At 39.3% G+C, this 23,212-nt stretch overlaps 1 protein-coding gene across 2 annotated transcripts in view; it reads left to right on the top strand.

Moving 5' to 3' along the window:
- LOC111775613 (cytoplasmic FMR1-interacting protein 1) overlaps window positions 1-23,212 on the top strand; it is a 93,958-nt gene that overhangs the window by 7,089 nt on the left and 63,657 nt on the right. For both annotated transcript variants that reach the window (XM_070231980.1, XM_070231987.1), the window contains exons 4-9: window positions 3,057-3,153; window positions 3,565-3,644; window positions 4,023-4,158; window positions 8,653-8,770; window positions 22,209-22,331; window positions 22,405-22,494. In XM_070231980.1, coding sequence (XP_070088081.1) covers window positions 22,215-22,331; window positions 22,405-22,494 — 207 coding nt within the window. In that variant the 5' untranslated portion in view covers window positions 3,057-3,153; window positions 3,565-3,644; window positions 4,023-4,158; window positions 8,653-8,770; window positions 22,209-22,214. The remainder of the gene's footprint in view (window positions 1-3,056; window positions 3,154-3,564; window positions 3,645-4,022; window positions 4,159-8,652; window positions 8,771-22,208; window positions 22,332-22,404; window positions 22,495-23,212) is intronic.

Below are 23,212 nucleotides of genomic sequence, written 5' to 3'. Positions count from 1 at the left end.
AGTGTGAAGTGTTTTCTGTGTGTTTGTTTTTGGGCTTGTTGCTCTGGCTAGGAGCTCCAGTACAATGCTGAATAGAAGTGAGTAGACGTCTTCGCCTTGTTTCCAGTCTTAGAGGGAAAGCTGCAGTTTTAACCATTAATTATGTTGTTAGTTGTCGCTTTTTCGTAGATGCTGTTTATCGGGTTGAGGATGTTCCCATTTATTCCTAATCTGTTGAGAGTTTTTATCATGAATGAGTGTTGGATTTTGTCAAATCTCTTTCTGTGTCTTACAGATAATCATATTTTTTTTGCCTTGAAGTCTATTACTATAATGTGTTACTCAGCTCTGGCTGCCATAAGAAAATACCACAAACTGGGTGGCTTAAAAAGAAATTTATTCTCTCACAATTCTGGAGGCTGGGAGGTCTAAGATTGAGGTGCCAGCCCATTTGGCTGCTGGTGAGGACTCTCCTCCTGGCTCGTAGACAGCTGCTTTCTCCCTGTGTCCTCACATGACAGAGAGAGCTGTCTGGTGTCTCTTCCTGTCCCATCAGACCAGGTCTCTATCCTCATGACCTAATTACCTCCCAAAGGCCATATCTCCAAATACCATCACATTAGGGGTTAGAGTGTGAACATATTGATTTGAGGGGCACACAAACATTCAGTCCATAACATATGGTGTACTACATTAATGATTTTTGGATCGTAATCTGATTTATTTGCGTGTGGACTGAGAAGTACATTCACACTTAAGGCCACTTTCAAGACTGTCCTGGCTTATACTTTGTGTTGGCTCTCTTTCATCTTCTCTGCGCACGGAGTCAGGCTCCATTGGCGAAGGATGGGTGGGTGGCTTGCGTCCACTCTAGTCTCTGCTGTGCACCTTACAGCCTCTAGTCAACCCAAGACATCTGGAGAGCTTAGCAAACCCCCTTTGGCTGTTTTGCATCCAGGAACTCCCTGATAAACCCTCAAACGTTCTGCTGGCCTGCTGCTTGCCCCACACAGGCCTGCAACCACTAGCTCCCCCGCTCACTTGCCATTGCTGTTGCCCACCACTTTAACTGACAGCCGTCAGATTCAAGTGAGCCTCCTCTGACAAGAGGGCAGCAAGGCTGCTAGGTTTCACTTCCTGTCTAGCCCTTGTTGAACTGCTCCTCTGACAGAGGAGAGGGAAAAGGGAGATAGCTCTAGGCAAATACGTGACAAACTCATGCAATTCTCCCCTGAGGTCATTTTCGTGGATAAACGCTTCTCAGCATTTGTATGCCTGTGCTCCATCCAGAAATCCAGAGCACAGAAATGGTTGTCTTTGTCAATCTTGTCCAGCTTTATTGTTACTTTTGAGGGAGAGGATTTGAAGACCACCTCCCTCCATTATGCCAGAACCGAGTCTCTAACCTCACTGTATTTTAATTTATAAATAGATAGAGATATATAGTATCCATAGGAGTTACTCAGTACGTAGCTGTTCATCATCCTCCGGGCTCTAAATGATGTTTGGAGAAGGAGAGTTTGGGGTTGTTTGAAATTCTTGGAGAAATAAGCAAAGACTTTGGCATATCTATAAAACCCCACTGAAACTAGGAAATCTGTTTCTTTCTATCTTTAGATTTCAAAGAATGTGGAAGTGAAGTGATCTCTAAATTTGAGATTCAAGACCACCTCCGGTATAAATGCACAGCACATGGCACTGCCTCTTTCAACATATGTGTACATGTGTTCATTGGCTCTCCAGAGAGGAGCAGGGACTATGCAGAGCTTCAGGAGACAGACCAAAAAGGGGCATGTGACTAATGTGGAGAAAGAGTTCCAGCTTTATTGTAGCCTGTGTTTTTCAAAGGGTGGTGTATTGCTGGTTGACAGGCTATGTTTTGACCAGCAGTGCTAATTTGTAGTTGAGTGATAACCTCAGTTAATGAGTCCTCTAGGTGCCCTTTAGAGATGTTAGCGAAACATGAACAAGGTACAGGAATGGAGGAGTGGCATCATGCAGGTCCTCCTCCCATGACCAAATGCTGCTTTTGTGCACCTCCACACAGCTGCAGGGCAATGCCTTGGTCCAAGGGTTTAGAGCGTGCCTTTGCTTTTCCTCTTCCACCTCTTTCAGGGGCATATAGTTCTTCCAAGAAACAATCTGACATTAACAATTATTACTGAATAATAGATTTATATAGTGAGAGTTATTTTCTTCAAGTATTTACACTTTAGGCCACTTTGTGGAGTAAAAATTCTTTTCTTCGTTAAAGGAATGTCAGGTATTTCCAAGCAGGTGAGAAGTTATCCAAGAAAAGGACAGCTCCTTGCAGTCTTATTGGTGATGCATTGCCTTCTCATTCCCAGGAAGTTGACTAGATGTCTGCGGTGTCCCTAGCATCATACTAGGTGGTAGGAATACAGAATAAACGAGAAATGATCATCACTGCCCAAAGAGTTACTTAATTATAATTATGATAAACACTAAAGACGTACATGAAGTACTGTAGAACATATAATGGAAGAGCTTATTGCTCTTTAGCCGTCAGAGACTTCCCTTCCCGTTCTTGAATTTAAGCTATCTCCTCTCTCCTTTCCAAGCATAGCTTATGACCTTTAGCACATTTGGGGTTTTTTAATTTTTTGGTAGCTTTTGAAATGTGATTTTTAAAATATATTTTAAGTTTAAACCAAACTTAACAGTTGAAGAATAGTTGAAGAAACTCCTCTTCCCTTTGCTCAGTTTACCAGTTGGTATCCTTTCATCTAGAACAGTCCTCAGCCTTTCATTTTCTTGACTTTGACATTTTTAAGAGCACAAACCAGTTATTTGGTAGCTTGTCCCTCAATTTAGGTTTGTCTGACAATTCTTCATTATGATTCAGATACTGCGTTTTTGACAGGTCCCTTATGTGTACACATTTGAACTATAAAAAACGTTTAGAGATTAGGATTTATTTAGGTATAATTCATGTTTTCTCAAACCAGGAAAACAATTGACATAACTGTCATGCAGTTATCTTTTCTTTACTCAGACTGCTTTAGAAAGCTCTCACCAACCTCAGTGACTCATAGTCTTCACTTTTTGTTTTAAAGACAGATGCACATTACTCCATACTGTCGCTTCTTCTGTGTCTGTCTGATTCTCCTTCAAACAGCAATTATGTGGAAACACCAAGAGATAAAGAAGTGGGTACGTTAACAAATGCTTTAATATATAACAAATAAAAGGGAAATTGGTTTTATTACTTATTTACTAGCATGAGATTTTCTAAAAAGTTGTAAAAATCTATGAAACTAAAATATTTGTTGCTTTAGATGGAATTGCAATTGCAAATTTTCATTTAAAACAAATTCTGACTTTGTAAGTTAAAGTATTTTCAGTTATATAAAGAGAAAAATCACCTTTGAAGATAAAAAATTAAAATTTAAAATGTATTAGGATATCGATTTATTGAGTGTTTCAGTATTTTTGTACTTGCATTTCTCAAATGCATTTTGAGTTTTGTTTGACTTTTTTCCTATAGTTTTGGGTTGGTTTGGTTTGGTTTGGTTTTTTACATATTTTTGATAAAGCTGATGAGATTTTTCTGTTACATTTTAGAAAAGAAAGATGATTTTGATTGGGGAAAATACTTGATGGAAGGTGAAGAAATTGACCTTGGTCCAAATGCAGACACACCAGTAAGTGCCAATATTAATACATGCCTTGTGATATAGACGATTTCTATGGGTCCTTCTGCCCTACTACAACTTAACTAAAACAGGAACACTCCACTAAACTAGAGTAGTTTCTTATGGAAGATTTATTAAAATCTTGTACCGAAGCATTAGTACTAGGAAGTTGGAGTGAATAAGTATCCCTCAAGGAGCTGTGAATCTTGGGATTTTTTGCCACCAAAAATAATTCCATCCTGTAATAGTAACTTTCAAGACATTTAGAAAAAAGTTTCATTTGGTATAGTTTTGGATTTTCTTCTGAAATTTTCTTAATCTTTTAATCTAAATAGCTCCAGTTGTTATACACTCAAAGAGTAAGGTGTTTTTCCTTTTTTCGATCAGAATTGGTCTGAAGAAAGTGAAGGCGAAGATGATCAACAGCCCTTAAGCAGAGAGGACTCTGGGATTCAGGTGGACGGGACGCCTTTAGAAGCACAAGATCAAAACAGGAAACCAGGGCCTCGTGTCAACTGGAAAGGTGTGTGTTCTTGGATGCTGGCAGCATTTTCTAATAGAACTCTCTAGGAGGAAAGACACATTTTGAGAATGGTTCCATGTGATTTGAGATATCGGTAAGCTCTCCCATCCATATAAAACAAATCTTTTTAAACTATTAGTCGACCTTTCCTCTGTAGTGCCTAAGAAGTTGCACTATAAAATTAATGTTGTAAAGGGAGTTAGAGTATAATTTTGTTCTTTTTTTTATAGTTCTGAGAACTTTGTTAGTCCTAAATGTTTTAGTTTATTTTTTATTGGCGAATGATTGACTTTGCTAAAATTAGTAACTAAGTAAAAGGAAAAGATCTATACTATTTAATTTTAAGTTTGAATGTCTGCTTTTTCAGTTTTAGTGAAGAACTCTGAGTTGGTAGAATCCAGAAAGAGCTGGAAGCAGTGTTAGAAATTAGAACATCTAATCCTGCTTCTCCTTTTGCAGATAAGGAAACAAAGCCCTGGTTACAATGGTTTTGCTGTGGTCCTGCAACCATGAAGCTCACCTCAGAACCTGGGGTCTGTGACCAGGCCCTCTTCACTGTACTTGAACCTTGCCAAATGCACAAGAAGTAGTTAAAGTTGACTTAATATCCTAATGATTTTCTGATTTTGTTTTCTCTTTCTTTTCTTTTTAATTCTCGAATTGGACTTTCAGGGCAGAGTGTTCAGAGCGTTTAGAGCACACTGTCATCACTAGTCTGTGCAGGGCCTTTTAGTTCAGTTTATTTCTTCTCTTATGCTCTTTCTGATTCTCACCCCCTTTCCCTTTCTCTCCCAGCCCCATTGCAGGCACCTGCTCTAATGTCTTTGCTATCTATGTTCTTACAAATGCTGAGTTCTTGTAAAACACGTTGTGTTGGTTGGTATCTTTTGTTTTTAGTTACATACTGGTGTTATGCTATGTGTAAACTTTGTTCTGTTCCTCTTTTCATTTAACTGTTTTAAATCTGTCCATATCACCCTATGTGCATCTCTTCTCTCCCTCCTGACTGCTGCTTAGTGTTCTTCAGTTTGCAACACCACATTTCTCTTATCACTTCCCTTGTGGACGGGCCCCGAGCTGCTGTCACCTGCTCTGCCTAGTGCCATACCCATATATTTACCTGGCCCACAGTCTCATCCCTACTTGATAAGATCCACCCATCTGTGGGCCCCTGTGGTTTTCATTTCCATTTGTCTTGACTGCTCTGGCGAAATCCATTTGGTCCCTCAGGTGCCTCAGTCCTACCCCTTCTGTGAAGTGCTCATTGACCTCCTTTGCTTGTTCTCCTTCTGGGTTTCATGTCCTTCCTGCTCACCCCCACCCTTCAGCGTTCTTGGTATATCTAGATATTAATTCCTGGGCTTTAGACGTTGCAGTTATCTTCTGGTGAGTCACTTGACTATTAACATTTTTCATGATCTCCTTCGAACAGAATATGTGATTTTTTAAAAACATTTTTTGTACTCAAACCTGTGAGTTTTTCATGATGTGATTAATATTTGGGTCTTGATATTTTTGCCTACAAAAGCATTCTCCTGTGTTTTCCTTCTGTTTGGTTTTTTTTTTTTTTTTTTGAGGAAGATTAGCCCTGAGCTAACATCTGCCACCAATCCTCCTGTTTTTGCTGAGGAAGGCTGGCCCTGAGCTAACATCCATGCCCATCTTCCTCTACTCTAGATGCGGGATGCCTGCCACAGCATGGCTTGACAAGCGGTGCCGTGTCTGCACCCGGGATCCGAACTGGCGAACCCCGGGCTGCCAAAGCGGAACGTGCAAACTTAACCACTGCACCACCAGGCTGGCCCCTGTTTGCTTTATTTATTACCTTAGGTTTTGGTTTTTGGTGACCACCAGATCCTCTTTTTTCTTTTTGTTAAGCTCTATGGTAACTTTTATTACAGTATATTGTTATAATTGTTCTATTTTATTATTATTGTTGTTAATCTCGTACTGTACCTAACTTACAAATTAAACTTTATCATAGGTATGTATGTATAGGAAAAAACATAGTATGTACAAGGTTTGTTACTCTCCGTGGTTTCAGGCATCCGCTTGGGGTCTTGGAACATATTACCCTTGGATAAGAGGGGACTACTGTAGTATTTGTCCTTTTATGACTGGCTTGTTTCACTTAGCACAATGTCCTCAAAGTTCATCACTGTTATAGCAGGTGTCTTCAGAATTTCCTTCCTTTTTAAGGTTGAATACTATTTCATTGTTTGTACATACTACCACTAGGTCTACTTTTATCTATGAAGTGAGATTAAAGGGCCCAGCTTATTTTTCTCCCATGTCGTGAGCTGATTTTCCAGCAGCATCTAGTGAATAGTTCCTTCTTTCTACATTGCTTTGTGGTTCTACCATTATTGTATCACAATATGTGTATTTATTTCTGAACATTCTATTCTCTTCCCTTACTGTGAGTTGCTGAGAAACAGGCTGTTTTTATTTACGTGGCTTTGTAATATGTCCCTACAGGTAGAAGGCAAGTTTCTTGCTCACCTCCATTACTCTTTTTCAAAATTGACTTAGCTATATGTGAAATTGTATTCTTCCATAGATATTTTAGAAGCAGTGTGATAAGTTCCTTTATAAAAACCCAGCTGAAATTTTTGTTGGAATTGCATTGGATCTATAGATTTACCTTAGGGAGATTTGACGTCTTTACTATGAAAACATCTACATTTATTCTACTTTTTTGTCATACTAGATTTTGGAAATTTTCTTTATAAAGATCTTAAGTATTTTTTAATTTCTCTGTATGTTAATAGTTGTGAATGCTGTTTTTTTTGCTTTGTTTGTTGCTGTTGTAAGCAAACACTCTTGGTTTTTGTACATTGTTCTTATGTGCAACATTCTTTTTTAAAAAAATTATTTTATTGAGGTTGTAATGGTTTATAACATTGTGTGATGTTCTCTATGTATCTGTTAAGTCCATCTGGTCTACGTTTTCATTTAAGGCCACTGTTCCCTTGTTGACTTTCTGTCTGGATGATCTGTCCATTGATATAAGTGGAGTGTTCAGGTCTCCTACTGTTATTGTATTGCTGTCAGCTTCTCCCTTTAGGTCTGTTGATATTTGCTTTATGCGCTTTGGTTCTCCTGTGTTAGATGCATATATATTCATAAGTGTTATTTCCTCTGGATGGAACATTCCTTTTATCATTATATCCAACATTCTTTGTTTTTTGAGGAAGATTGGCTCTGAGCTAATATCTGTTACCAATCTTCCTCCTTTTTTTCCTTCTTTTGTTTTTTTCTCCCCAAAGCCCCAGTACATAGTTGTATATCCTAGTTGTAAGTCATTCCAGTTCTTCTATGTGGGAGCCACCACAGCATAGCTCAATGAGTGGTGTGTAGGTCTGTGCCCAGGATCCAAACCAGCAAACCCCAGGCTGCCAAAGTGGAGTGCACGCATTTAACCACTCAGCCATGGGGCCAGCCCCCAACATTCTTTCTGAAGTCTCATATTAATTATAGTAGTTTGTTGATTCCATTGGAGTTTTTGAATAGATGATCAGTCTCATCTGCAAATATTGACAATTTTGCCAGTTCTTATACCTTTTATCTTCTTCATTATGCGTTAACGACGTCTCTTTTCTGGCCAGCCCTCTAGTCTGCAGGGGAAGCAGTAGCAGTGGGAGTGGATTTCCTGGTATATGGGTTTCATCCTAAAAGGATTGACTCTGAAATTCCTCCATTAAGTGTGATGGTTTTTGGTATAGGTTCTGAGTATGCGGCCTTTATCAAATTAAGACAATTTCCTTCTATTCCTGTTTTTCTGGGAGTTTTTAAATCACAAATAAATATTAAACTTTATCAAATGCTAATCTTTATCTGTGAGATAATCCTATAATTTTCCTCTATTACTATATTGACAGGTTTTCTGATAGTGAATCACCCTTGAATTCCTGTGCTAAACTTCCTTGATCTTCCTGCTATTTTTTACTTCATTATTGGATTGGATTAGCTGTTTTTTAATTTAGTATTTTCCATCTTTATTCTTTAGTGAATTACTTTTCCTATCATGTCTTTATCTGGTTTTAGAAGCAAAATTATATTAGCCTCATAGAACGTTAGGCAGCTTTCCCTTTTTCTTGAACAACCTGTATAAGATATCTAATCCTTCAAACCCTGGTACTGGTTTGGGGGTGCTTAGGAACATCTCTGGTTACCCTTTTAATTTCTTTCATGATTATTGAACCATTCAAGTGTACTGTTTGTGTCTTTTTATTCATGGGGTCATTTTAAAATTGAATAATATTTTTCTTTTTACTTTTTAGCCAATGGCATTTAATTGAATTTTGTATGTATGTCTCAATATTTATATGGTTTTAAATAAATGCTTATGTTTATAGACATTGCCAGGTAGCTTTTAAAGAGCCTTTTTCAGTTGAATGTTTGAAAGGAACCGTTAAGTCCAGATATTGTGGCAAAGTTGATTGTGTTTTTTTGTTAGCTCTTATAACTTAAACTTATTAAATTTTCTTCCAGTAGATGAGCCAGATGCCCGAAGCTGGCTAGAACAGCATGTGATCCGTCAGTACTGGACAGCCAGGTCCTCGAGGTTTCCTCATAGTTTACATTTGCACTCCAATTTAGCAGCTGTCTGGTAAGAAGCTAAATTTTTCATTTGAAGTGTTGATAGAAGAAACTTTGATGGTTTAATATTTGGTTTTGATTTGTGATTTAAATCAAGTACTTCCCTGAAATTTAAACTTGTTGAGTTTTTTAGCAATTCTAATTGAACACAGATTTTAATTATTTGAATATTTTTAAAATGAAATTATTTAGTTATAATCTGTCTTTTGACTTGTTATTTTCAGAGTGAATGGATTGGTATATATTAGGCCATTTATTTGATTTGTTTTAGTGCATTTATCGAAAAGATAGTTACTATTTTCCTGAAAACAGCAATACATGGTTCGAAAGATTTGCCTAAATCAGCAATAAACGTAATAATTGGAATTGTTCTGAGAGTGCTTCTTTCAGAGTATTTCAGTTGACTTGTGAAAATGAACATGAGAGAGCATTTATTTATTTATTTTAACCTTTTTAAAAAAATTTTTTTATTGAGGTTATGATAGTTTACAACATTGTGAAATTACAGTTGTACATTATTTTTTGTCAGTCATAGCTGCGCCCCTTCACCCTTTGTGCCCACCCCCGACTCCCCTTCCCCCTGGTAACCACTAATCTGTTCTCTTTGTCCATGTGTTTATTTTCCACATCTGAGAGAAATCATACTGAGTTTGTCTTTCTCTATCTGTGTTGTTTCGCTTAACGTAATACCCTCACGGTCCATCCATGTTTTTGTGAATGGGACGATTTTATCACTTTTTATGGCTGAGTGGTAATCATTGTATATACGATGGAATCGTTGTATATATATATATATATGTATATATGTATTTATACACACCGTATCTTCTTTATCCACTTATCAGTTAATGGACACTTAGGTTGCTTGCATGTCTTGGCTATTGTGAATAATGTTTCACTGAACATAGTGGTACGTGAGTCTATTTGAATTGCTGATTTCAAGTTCTTTGGATAGATACCCAGTAGTGAGATGGCTGGGTCGTATGGCATTTCTATTTTTAATTTTTTGAGAAATCTCCATACTGTTTTCCATAGTGGCTGCACCAGTTTGCATTCCTACCAGCAGTGTAGGAGGGTTCCTTTTTCTCCACAACCTCTCCAACATTTATTATTTTTTGTCTTGGTTATTATAGCCATTCTAACAGATGTAAGGTGATATCTTAGTGTAGTTTCCATTTGCATTTCCCTGATGATCAGTGATGATGAGCATCTTTTCATGTGCCTATGTGCCATCCATGTATCTTCTTTGGAGAAATGTCTGTTCATATCCTCCGCCCATTTTTTGATCGGGTGGTTTGATGTTTTGTTGTTGAGTTGTGTGAGTTCTTTGTGTATTGTGGAGATTAACCCTTTGTCGGATACATGATTTGCACATGTTTTTTCCCAATTGGTGAGTTGTCTTTTCATTTCAATCCTGTTTTCCCTTGCCTTGTGGAAGCTCTTTAGTCTGGTAAGTCCCACTTGTTTATTCTTTCTGTTGTTTCCCTTGTCCGAGGAGACACGGTGTCTGAAAAGATCCTTTTAAGACTAATGTCAAAGAGTGTACTACCTGTATTTTCTTCTAGACGCCTTGTGGTTTCAGGTCTTACCTTTAAATCTTTGATCCATTTTGATTTTATTTTTGTGGGTGGTGTAAGAGAATGGTCTGTTTTCGTTCTTTTACAGGTGGCTGTCCAGTTTTCCCAGCAGCATTTGTTGAAGAGACTTTCCTTTCTCCATTGTATGTTCTCAGGCTCGTTTGTCGGAGATTATCTGCCCTTAGATGTGAAGTTTTATTACTGGGCTTCCAATTCTGTTCCATTGATCTGTTTGCCTGTTTTTGTACCAATACCATGCTGTTTTGATTACAGTAGCTTTGTAGTATATTTTGAAGTCAGGAATTGTGATGCCACCAGCTTTGTTCTTTTTTCTCAGGATTGTTGTAGCAATTCAGGGTCTTTCGTTGCCCCCTATGAATTTTAGGATTCTTTGTTCTGTTTCTTTGAGGAATGTCATTGGGATTCTGATTGGAATTGCATTGAATCTGTAGATTGCTTTAGGTAGTATGGACATTTTAACTATGTTTATTCTTCCAATCCTTGTGCAAGGAACGTCTTTCCATCTTTTTATGTTGCCATCAGTTTCTTTCAGGAAATTCTTGTAGTTTTCATTGTATAGGTCTTTCACCTCCTTGCTTAAATTTATTCCTAGATATTTTTGTTGTTGCTGTTGTTGCGATTGTCAATGGGATTGTCTTCTTGAGTGGCCTTTTGGTTAGTTTGTTATTAGAGTATAGAAATGCCACTGGTTTTTTGTAAGTTGACTTTATACCCTGCAACTTTGCTGTAGTTGTTGATTATTTCTGAGAGTTTTCTATTGGATTCCTTAGGATTTTCCATATATAAAATCACGTCATCTGCAAAGAGTGAGAATTTCACTTCTTCATTGCCAATTTGGATCCCTTTTATTTCCTTTTCTTGCCAAATTGCTCTGGCCAAAGCCTCCAGTACTGTGTTGAATAAGAGTGGTGAGAGTGGGCACCCTTGTCTCGTTCCTGTTCTCAGAGGGATGGCTTTGAGTTTTTCCCCATTGAGTATGATGTTGGCTGTGGGTTTGTCATATATGGCCTTTATTATGTTGAGGTACTTTACTTCTATAACCATTTTATTGAGAGTTTTTATGGTAAATGGATGTTACGTCTTGTCGAATGTTTTGTCCGCGTCTATTGAGATGATCATGTGGTTTTTATCTCTCATTTTATTAATGTGGTGTATCACATTGATTGATTTGCAGATGTTGAACCACCCCTGCATCCCTGGTGTAAATCCCACTCGATCACGATGTGTGATCCTTTTAATGTATTGTTGTATTCGGTTTGCCAATATTTTGTTGAGGATTTTTGCATCTATATTCATCAGTGATATTGGCCTGTAGTTTTCCTTCTTAATGTTGTCCTTGTCTGGCTTTGGAATCATGGTGATGTTGACCTCGTAAAATGTGTTAGGAAGTGTTCTGTCTTCTTCCACTTTTTGGAATAGTTTGAGAAGGATAGGTATTAAATCTTCTTTTAATGTTCGGTAGAATTTTCTAGAGAAACCATCTGGTCCTGGACTTTTATTTGGGGGAGGTTTTTGATTACTGTTTCAACGTCTTGTGATTTGTCTATTCAGATTCTCTATTTCTTCTTGATTCAGTTTTGGGATGTTGAATGAGTCTGAGAATTTGTCTGTTTCTTGTAGAGTGTCCACTTTGTTGGCATATAGCTTTTCTTAGTATTCTCTCATAATCCTTTGTGTTTCTGTGGTATCTGTTGTAATTTCTCCTCTTCCATTTCTAATTTATTGGTTTGAGACTTCTCTCTTTTTGTCTTAGTGAGTCTGGCTAAGGGTTTGTCGATTTTGTTTATCTTCTCAACAAACCAGCTCTTTGTGTCTTTGATCCTTTCTGCTGTTTTTTTTTTTTTTTTTTTTTTTGGTGTCAACTTCATTATTTCTGCACTAATTTTTATTAGTTCCTTCCTTCTACTGACTTTGGGGTTTGTTTTTTCTTGTTTTTCTAATTCTGTTAGGTGTAGTTTAAGATTGCTTATTTGAGCTTTTTCTTGTTTGTTAAGGTAGGCCTGTATTGCTATGAATTTCCCTTTTAGGACCACTTTTGCTGCATCCCATATGAGTTGGGATGATATCTTTTCATTTTCATTTGTCTCCAGATATTTTTGGATTTCCTCTTTAATTTCTTCAGTGATCCAGTGGTTGTTCAGTAGCATGTTGTTTAGTCTCCCCCTATTTGTCACTTTTCCAGCTTTTTTCTTGTAGTTGATTTCTAGTTTCATAGCATTGTGGTTGGAAAAGATGCTTGATATGATTTCAACCTTAAATTTGTTGAGGCTTGCCTTGTTTCCCAACATATGGTCTATGTTTGAGAATGTTGCATGTGCACTTGAGAAAAATGTATATTCTGCTATTTTTGGATAGAGTGTTCTAAATATACCTATTAAGTCCACTGTTATTTAAATCCACTGTTTCCTTGTTGCCTTTCTGTCTGGATGATCTATCCATTGATGAAAGTGTGGTGTTAAGGTCCCCTACTGTTATTATGTTGCTGTTTAAATCTCCTTTTAGGTTTGTTAGTAGTTGCTTTATGTACTTTGGTGCTTCTGTGTTGGGTGTATAGATATTTATAAGTGTTCTGTCTTTCTGGTGCAGTGTCCCTTTGATCATTATATACTGTCCCTCTTTGTCTCTTATTCCCTGTTTTATCTTGAAGTTTACTTTGTCTGATACAAGTATGGCAACACCTGCTTTCTTTTGTTTGCCATTAGCTTGGAGTATCATCTTCAATCCCTTCACTCTGAGCCTGTGTTTGTCTTTAGAGCTGAAATGTGTTTCGTAGAAGCAGCATATTGTTGCGTCTTGTTTTTTAATCTGTCAGGCCACTCTCTTTGTTTTTATTGGAGAATTCAATCCATTTACATTTAGAGTGATTATCGATTATATCACTTGTTCTCTGGTTAATCTGTATTTCTGTTATTTCTCATCTCATTTATTTCACACTGCCAATTTAGTTTGGTAGTTCTCTATGATAGTTTTCTCTTTATTTATCATTTGTGTCTGTTTTGATTGTTTAGTGGTTACTGTGAGGTTTGTGTAAAAAATCTCATAGATGAGATAGTCCATTTTCTGACAGGCTCTTATTTTCTTAGCCAGAGCAAGTCCCATCCCTTTTCTTTTCCTCTTCTAAGTTATTATTGTCACAACTTACTCCTTTTTGTGTTGTCAGTTTGTGATGAGATTATATTTATTTTTGTTATTTTCCTTCCCTTTATCTTTATTGTTACAATTAAGTGTTTGCTAACCTGTCCTGACAGAGAGGTGCAATTTTCTGATTTTGTCTGCCGGGTTATCTCCTTGCTCAAAGATCTGTAAACCCTTTTTTATCCAGGTATGAGGGACTTCTAGATCATTTCTTGTGTGTGGAGTGGGGAGCCTTGTGGTGATCCACTCCCTCAGCTTTGGTTCATCTGGAAATTTTTTAATTCTCCATCATATCTGATGGATAATTTCACTGGCTAGAGTATTCTTGGCTGAAAGTTTCTGTTTTTCAGAATTTTGAATATATCATTCTACTCTCTCCTGTCCTGTAAGTTTTCTCCTGGGAAATCCCCTGACATCCTGATAAGAGTTCCTTTGTATTTTATTTTCTTCTGCCTTGCTGCCCTTAGTATTTTTTCTGTCATTGACTTTTTTTTTTTTTTTAAAGATTTTATTTTTTCCTTTTTCTCCCCAAAGCCCCCCCGGTACATAGTTGTGTATTCTTCGTTGTGGGTTCCTCTAGTTGTGGCATGTGGGACGCTGCCTCAGTGTGGCTTGATGAGCAGTGCCATGTCCGCGCCCAGGATTCGAACCAACGAAACACTGGGCCGCCTGCAGCGGAGCGCACGAACTTAACCACTCGGCCACGGGGCCAGCCCCTTCTGTCATTGACTTTTGCCAGTTTTACTAATATATGCCTTGGAGAAGGTCTTCTTACATGGATATAATTAGGAGTTCTATTAGCTTCTTTTACTTGTAATTCCAGCTCCTTCCCCAGGTTTAGGAAGTTTCCAGTTATTAATTCTTTGAACAAGCTTTCTGCTCCTTTCTCCCTCTCTTTGCACTCTGGAATACCTATTATCCTCATGTTGCATTTCCTAGTTGAGCTGGATATTTCTCGGAGAATTTCTTCATTTCTTTTTGTTCTTAGTCTCTCTCTGCCATCTGAAGCATTTCTATATTTCTGTCCTCCAAGCTGCTAATTCTGTCCTCCATAATAGCAGTTGTGTTATTCAGGGACTCCAGATTTTTCTTTATTTCATTCATAGTGTTTTTCATCTCCACCATTTCTGATTGGATTTTCTTTATAGTTTCAATCTCTTTTGTGAAGAATTCCCTCTGTTCGTTCATTTTCTTCCTGATTTCATTGAGCTGCCTTTCCAAATTTTCTTGTAACTCATTGAGTTTTTCTTTTTTTTGAGGAAGATTAGCCCTGAGCTAACATCTGCCACCAATCCTCCTCCTTGCTGAGGAAGAATGGCCCTGAGCTAACATCCATGCCCATCTTCCTCTACTTTTTATATGTGGGACGCCTGCCACAGCATGGCTTGACAAGCGGCGCATAGGTCTGCAACCAAGATCCGACCCAGCAAACCCCAGGCCGCCGAAGCGGAATGTGCGAACTTAACTTCTGCGTCACATCACCAAGCTGGTCCCTCATTGAAGTTTTTATGGTAGCTGTTTTGAATTCTCTGTCATTGAGATTGTAAATTTCTGTGCCTTCAGGATTGGTTTCTGGGTGCTTGTCATTTTCCTTCTGATCTGGAGTATTAATATACGTTTTCATGCTGTTTGATGGGGTGGACTTGTGCCTTTGCATAGTGGAAGTATCTGGTCACAGATTCTATCTGCTGCCACCGGGGGCAAGCAGGAGCTGTGTATTCTGAGCCTGCTGCTATCCTGGCATGTATGCCTGTCCTTTGGAAACGCTGATGGGGCATGTTTGTGATTGCCTGCTGGCCACTGCTACTTTACAAAGGTATGGGCATGCACTCTGGTGGGGGTCCCTTGCTCTGCCCCACCAAGCTGGTGCTCCAGGTGGGGAAGGTGTGCTTCCTTTCACCTGCGTGATCACAAGGATGTTCTCACTTTTCCCTCGCTGTCTGCCCTCCTCAGGTGCTGGCTTGATGAAGACACCCTGACAATTGCTTGGCCTCCCCTGTGTGGGGCTTTCCCATAGTTGGGAGGCAGGTTGGAGAGCAAAGGTGTTCCCTTGGAGAGCTACCCCTCCCCGTCTCCTTGCAGAGTTGCATGCAGTCCTACACCCTAGATCGCTGCTGGGGAAGGAGAGGAGATCCCCTTACCTCCTTCCGCTTCCTTCTGGGGGTCCAGCACCTCCACCTTCAGAGGTATGGCTCTGTGGGTCTCTTAGATGTCTATTGTGTTGTGTGAATGTCCCGTGTTGGTTTGTGAATGTTCTTTTTATTGTATCTTAGCGGGGAGAGTCTAAGGGAGGAGCTCACTCCACCATGATGCTGATGTCACTCTCCCCAAACATCTTTTAAAGAGCTGTGGAGGGAATCATCTGTTCTGTAGTATTTACCTTTCTGTCACTTTTGTTTCATTCTTCATGTCCCCAGTGACCTCCTGGTAGCATTTCACTTATATCTGAAGAGCTTCATTAGTCTTCTGTCTGTGAGTTCTCTTAGTTTTTCTTTATCTGAGAATGTCCTTATTTCATGTTCATCCCTAAAGGATATTTTCGATTGAGGTAGGATTCTGGGTCGACCCTTCTTTTCTTTCAGACTTAACAAGTATCATTCCACTTCCCCAGGGTCCCTGGTTTCCAAGGAGAAATCCACAGGCATTCACATTGCTCTTCTTCAGGTAATGAGCTATTTTTCTCTGGCTGTTTTCAAGATATTTTTCCCTTGTCTTTAGTGTATACCAGTCTTGGATTTCTTCAGATACACCCTGTTTGGCTTTCATTGAGCTTCTTGGATCTGTGGACAAAAGTCTTCTGCAAAATTTGGGAAGTTCTCAGTCATTGTTTTCAACTCTTTTTCAGTACTGCCCACTTTCTGCTGTCCATCTTGCATTCTGACACAAATGTTAGATCGTTTCTCTTGTCCCAGAAGTCCCTGAGGCTCTTCGATTTTTTTCAGTCTTTGTTCTCCCTGTTGTTCAGATTAGACAATTCCAGTTGTTCTGTCTTTAAGTTCACTGAATCTTTCCTCTGCTCTTGAGCTCGTGTAGGCAGTTTTTAAAATTTGAGTATGGTATTTTTTAATTCTGAAATTTTCATTTTGTTCTTTATACAGTCACGCGTCGCTTAGTGACAGGATCCGTTCTGAGAAAGTTGTCATTAGGAGATTTTGTCATGTGAACATCGCAGATTGTACTTACACACACCTAGATGGTATAGCCTACTTCACTCCTAGGCTCTACGGTACTGATCTTATGGGACCATGGTCATATATGTGGTCCATTGCTAACTGAAATGTCATGGTGCAGTGCATGCCTGTATAAAGATATCTTTTTTTTTTTGGCTGGATTTCAATCTTTTCTTTCTGTTTGGGAGTGTTATTGTTTGTTAGAGCATTTTTATAGTAGTTGCTTTGAAGTCAGGTACATAATTGTAACATCTGTGTTATTTCAGCATTGGTATCTGTTGCTTATCTTTTTTTTTTTTTAATTGAGTTATTGATAGGTTACAATCTTGTGAAATTTCAATTGTACATTAATGTTTGTCAGTCATGTTGTAGGTGCACCACTTCACCCTTTGTGCCCACCTCCCACCCCACCTTTCCCCTGGTATCCACTAAACTGTTCTTGGTCCATAGTTTTAAATTCCTCATATGAGTGGAGTCATACACAGATTATCTTTCTCTTGCTGGCTTATTTCACTTAACCTAATTCTCTCAAGGTCCATCCATGTTATTGCAAATGGAATGATTTTGTTCTGTTTTGCAGCTGAGTAGTATTCCATTGTATATATGTACCACATCTTCTTTATCCATTCGTCTGTTGATGGGCACTTAGATTGCTTCCACGTCTTGGCTATTGTAAACAGTGCTGCAATAAACATTGGGGTGCACAGGACTTTTGGGATTGCTGACTTCAGGCTCTTTGGATAAATACCCAGTAGTGGGATGGCTGGATCGTATGGTAGTTCTATTTTTAGTTTTTTGAGGAATCTCCATACTGTTTTCCATAGTGGCTGCACCAGTTTGCATTCCCACCAGCAGTGTATGAGGGTTCCTTTTTCTCCGCAACCTCTCCAACATTTGTTGCTATTAGTTTTAGATATTTTTGTCATTCTAACAGGTGTAAGGTGATATCTTAGTGTAGTTTTGATTTGCATTTCCCTGATGATCAGCGATGATGAGCATCTTTTCATGTGCCTATTGGCCATCAGTATATCTTCTTTGGAGAAATGTCTGTTCATGTCTCCAGCCCATTTTTTGATTGGGTTGTTTGATGTTTTGTGATTGAGTTGCGAGAGTTCTTTATATATTAAGGATATTAAGCCTTTGTCAGATATATGACTTGCAAATATTTTTTCCCAGTTAGTGGGTTGTTTTTTTGTTTCAATCCTGTTTTCATTTGCCTTGAAAAAGCTCTTTAATCTGATGAAGTCCCATTTGTTTATTCTTTCTATTGTTTCCCTTCTCTGAGAAGGCATGGTGTCTGAAAAGATCCTTTTAATACTGATGTCAAAGAGTGTACTGCCTACGTTTTCTTCCAGAAGCCTTATGGTTTCAGGTCTCACCTTTAGGTCTTTAATCCATTTTGAGTTTATTTTGGTGAATGGTGAAAAAGAATGGTCAATTTTCATTCTTTTACATGTGGCTTTCCAGTTTTCCCAGCACCATTTGTTGAAAAGACTTTCTTTTCTCCATTGTATGCCCTCAGCTCCTTTGTCAAAGATAAGCTGTCCATAGATGTGTGGTTTTATTTCTGGGCTTTCAATTTTGTTCCATTGATCTGTGCCCCTGTTTTTGTACCAGTACCATGCTGTTTTGATTACTGTAGCTTTGTAGTATGTTTTGAAGTCAGGGATTGTGATGCCTCCCGTTTTGTTCTTTTTTCTCAGGATTGCTTTAGCAATTCGGGGTCTTTTGTTGCCCCATATGAATTTTAGGATTCTTTGTTCTAATTCTGTAAAGAATGTCACTGGGATTCTGATTGGGATGGCGTTGAATCTGTAGATTGCTTTAGGTAGAATGGACATTTTAACTATGTTTATTCTTCCAATCCATGTACATGGAATGTCTTTCCATCTCCTTATGTCGTCATCCAATTCTCTCAGAAAGGCCTTGTAATTTTCATTATATAGGTCCTTCACTTCCTTAGTTAAGTTTACCCCAAGGTATTTTATTCTTTTTGTTGCGATTGTGAATGGTATTGTATTCTTGAGTTCTTTTTCTGTTGGTTCATTACTGGAGTATAGAAATGCTACTGATTTATGCAAATTGATTTTATACCCTGCAACTTTGCTGTAGTTGTTGATTACTTCTAACAGTTTTCCAATGGATTCTTTGGGATTTTCTATATATAAGATCATGTCGTCTGCAAACAGCGAGAGTTTCAATTCTTCGCTCCCTATTTGGATTCCTTTTATTCCTTTTTCTTGCCTGATTGCTCTGGCCAGGACCTCCAGTACTATGTTAAATAAGAGTGGTGATAGAGGGCATCCTTGTCTTGTTCCTGTTTTCAGGGAGATGGGGTTCAGTTTTTGCCCATTGAGTATGATGTTGGCTATGGGTTTGTCACATATGGCCTTTATTATGTTGAGGTAGTTTCCTTCTATGCCCATTTTGTTCAGAGTTTTTATCATAAATGGCTGTTGGATCTTGTCAAATGCCTTCTCTGCATCTATTGAGATGATCATGTGGTTTTTATTCCTCAGTTTGTTGATGTGGTGTATCACGTTGATTGATTTGCGGATGTTGAACCATCCCTGTGTCCCTGGTATGAATCCCTCCTGATCCTGATGTATGATTCTTTTGATGAATTGCTGAATTCTGGTTGCCAAAATTTTGTTTAGAATTTTTGCATCTATGTTCATCAGCGATATTGGCCTGTAGTTCTCTTTTTTCGTGGTGTCCTTGTCAGGTTTTGGTATCAGCGTGATGTTGGCCTCATAGAATGTGTTAGGAAGTGTTCCATCTTCCCTAATTTTTTGGAATAGCTTGAAAAGGATAGGTATTAAATCCTCTCTGAAAGTTTGGTAGAATTCCCCAGGAAAGCCATCTGGTCCTGGGGTTGTATTCTTTGGGATGTTTTTGATTGCTGTTTCAATCTCTTTCCTTGTGATTGGTGTGTTCAAATTGTCTGCCTCTTCTTGAGTGAGCTTTGGGAGATTGTAGGAGTCCAGGAATTTATCCATTTCCTCTAGGTTATCCATTCTGTTGGCATATAGTTTTTTGTAGTATTCTCTCATAATCTGTTGTATTTCTGCAGAGTCTGTTGTTATTTCTCCTCACTCATTTCTGATTTTGTTTATCTGAGCTTTCTCCCTTTTTTTCTTTGTAAGTCTGGCTAGTGGTTTCTCAATTTTATTTATCTTCTCAAAAAACCAGCTCTTTGTCTCATTGATCCTTTCTACTGCCTTTTTCGTTTCAATAGTATTTATTTCTGCTCTGATTTTTATTATTTCTCTCCTTCTGCTGACTTTGGGCTTCATTTGTTCTTTTTTCTCTAGTTCATTTAGGTGTGCTTTAAGGTTGCTTATTTGGGATTTTTCTTGTTTGTTAAGATGTGCCTGTATTGCGATGAATTTTCCTCTTAATACAGCTTTTGCTGTATCCCGTATGAGTTGGTATGGCATGCTATCATTTTCATTTGTTTCCAGGTATTTTTTTATTTCTTCTTTAATTTCTTCAATGATCCATTTGCTTGTTCAGTAGTGTGTTGTTTAGTCTCCACATCTTTGTGCCTTTCTCAGCTTTTTTCTTGTAATTAATTTCTAGCCTTATAGCACTATGATCTGAGAAGATGCTTGTTATTATTTCAATTTTTTTAAATTTGTAGAGGCTTGTCTTGTTTCCCAACATATGGTCTATCCTAGAGAATGTTCCATGTGCACTTGAGAAGAATGTGTATTCAGCTCCTTCAGGGTGGAGTGATCTATATATGTCTATTAAGTCCAATTGTTTTAGTTTTTCATTCAGCTCCACTATTTCCTTGTTGATTTTCTGTCTGGATGATCTGTCCATTGATGTGAGTGGGGTGTTGAGGTCCCCTACTATTATTGTGTTGTTTTTAACATCTTCCTTTAGGTCTGTTAATAGTTGCTTTATGAATCTTGGTGCTCCTGTGTTGGGTGCATAGATATTTATAAGCGTTATTTCTTCTTGATGAAGTGTCCCTTTGATCATTATATATTGTCCCTCTGTGTCTCTCTTTACCTGTCTTATTTTGAAATCCACTTGGTCTGATATGAGAATTGCAACACCTGCCTTGTTGCTTATCTTTTCCCGTAGGAGTCAGGACATTCTTGGTTCTTTGTGTGCTGAGTAGTTTGCATTGCGGCTGCATGTTTTGGATATAATGATCTAGGACCATGGGTCTTATTTAAATCCTAGGTGAATGCTAATTTTTCATTTTAGCAGGCAAACAACATGGTTCAATTTTAGGCTGCAGTTCCAACCTGCCTTGTTTGGTTTGTGATTCAGTATCAATTCTGTTCTCAGAGCCTCTGCAGTGCCGTTTCGATCTGTCCTCTGTGTGCTACCCGTGCAGTCTGGGATCTGGCTGTGGGCTCAAGGGACGGTATGAGAGGATCAGATCCATCACCTACAGCTTGGGAGGGGGCCTGACACTCATGAGCAACTCTGTGGACTTGCTCTTGGGAGCTTCTTCCTCTCCACACTGCCCCTGGGGCTTTCCAGTGCCCTGGGGTTCCCTTTGTGGTTCCCTAGCCAGCATACCAGGGCTTTGGTAACCTGATGCTCTGTGCACTTCCACACCCATGCCTAGTCTGGAGCCCAGTTCTGGGAGGAGTGATTGACTGCTTCTTCCATTCAGTGTTCTTCTCCATCCTGACTGGTGTTCTTTCCTTCTCGGAACAACGTGGGTGCCCCATGTGTCTTGTCTGTGGTTGGGGCTGCGCTGCATGTCCTGTCTGGGGTCAGAGCAGCCTCTCATGTCTTGTCCAGGGTCGGAGTTGCTTGATGTGTCTTATCTAGGATTAGAGCTACTCTCTGTGTCCCATCCAGAGTTGGAGCAGCATTCAGCAGGAGGCACGCTGGAGTATGCCTACTCCTTTTCCCCAGAGCCGGCACAGATTTGTATTTAGATGAGATCTGCTCCGTTTCTATGCTTCTGTACATGAGCCTCAGAGTTCTGCTTTCAGTCTTGTGCTAACGGCCCCCTCCCTGTTTCACCTTGGCCCCCAGCCATCTCCTTAGTAGTCACTGCAGGCTGCCCCTGTACTTCTGGAGGGAGGGCTCTAGCCATTTCCATCTCCATTCCTAACATGTAACCCTGCTTGGAGGTACTGCCTGGGAAACATCCGTGTGCAGGGAAGCCCCCTTGGAGGTTGTGCCGGCCTCCTTGGGGCGGATGTGGTGTTGGAGGGGATGTTCCCTCCTCCAGCCCATGAAGGGGTTGTCACACCCTCCTAGAGAGCCCTTTAGGGACAGCGGTGGCCCCGAGGTGGGAAGGGTGGCATGAAGCGACTGCACATGTGGTGGCCCATGTATCCTGCACCATGACACTCCTGGAGGCGGCAAGAGGCAACATTGTGACTCCCCTGCCAGCGAGCCCTGGGAGAGCTGCTAGACCCCAGGGACTGACTGTGACCATCTCAGCCACCCCAGTGCCCTCAGGAGAGGAGTCAGGCAAGTGGGGGCCTGATTTCCCCATCCCAGAAGGATTGTCAGGTGCCCCTGCCCTTCCTCACAGCACAGGTAGCTTTGTGTTTTGTTCTAGGCCAGGATGGCGGCCCAGGTGACACTGGAGGATGCGCTGTCCAACGTGGATCTCCTAGAAGAGCTGCCTCTGCCTGACCAGCAGCCCTGTATTGAGCCCCCACCATCCTCACTGCTATACCAGGTGTGTGCTGGGCGCCGCGGGTGCACTGCCTGCCATGCCGACCCCCGCATGATGGTTTTTCTCTTCCTTTCAGCCAAATTTCAACACTAACTTTGAAGACAGAAATGCATTTGTCACTGGCATTGCAAGATACATCGAACAGGCGACTGTCCATTCTAGCATGGTAATTCCATCCGCACATCTTTGTTTTCCTTGTGGGAATAGCAACTCTGAATGGCAAATGTATGTGTTTTTGGTATTCTGATGGGATACGTAGTGAGGAAAATGAGAGGAAACTGAATGAAATGCCTTATGCTTTTAGAAAAACCTGTGTTTTTCTTATTATAAAAACAATGCATGCTCTCTGAAAATTTAGCACCTACGGCCCAGAGAGAACCTTTCTCAGTATTTTGAGGGAATCCGTTCTCTCTCCTACTTGTATACCTTTACTCGTCATGCCAGGTACTTATGTGATTTAGACTGCATAAGTCAATTGCGGTGTTATTATAATTGTGTATTTTAATGATTTCGGGAACATTTTCACGTCATGAAAATGTGCTAAAGTAATTAATGGCTGGTACATATTGTAAATGCCCACAATTTAACTATTTTTGCATGTTTACTTAGTTTCCCTTTTTTCTTATAATAAAAAGTGCCGTGATGAACACTTTTCTAAATACATCATTATTCTCTTTGGCTAGATTTGTAGAAGAGAAGTTACTGGGTGAAAGGTTGAGAAATATTTTAAGGCATTGTAAAACCATCAAACTGTAGTTGACATTTTCAAGAACATCTCTGCACTTTTTATTGTTTTTATCAAAGGAAATAATGTGGAAGAAGAGTAGACACTAAGGTAGTTTTAAAATGACAGTAGTCCTCTTCCCAAGGATTCTCTGGATTTT

The sequence above is a fragment of the Equus caballus genome, chromosome 1 (assembly GCF_041296265.1).
Source record: "Equus caballus isolate H_3958 breed thoroughbred chromosome 1, TB-T2T, whole genome shotgun sequence".
In the NCBI taxonomy this organism is placed as follows: domain Eukaryota; kingdom Metazoa; phylum Chordata; class Mammalia; order Perissodactyla; family Equidae; genus Equus; species Equus caballus.
Note: the sequence above shows the minus strand (reverse complement) of the source record. Positions and strands in the feature narration are given on the sequence as shown.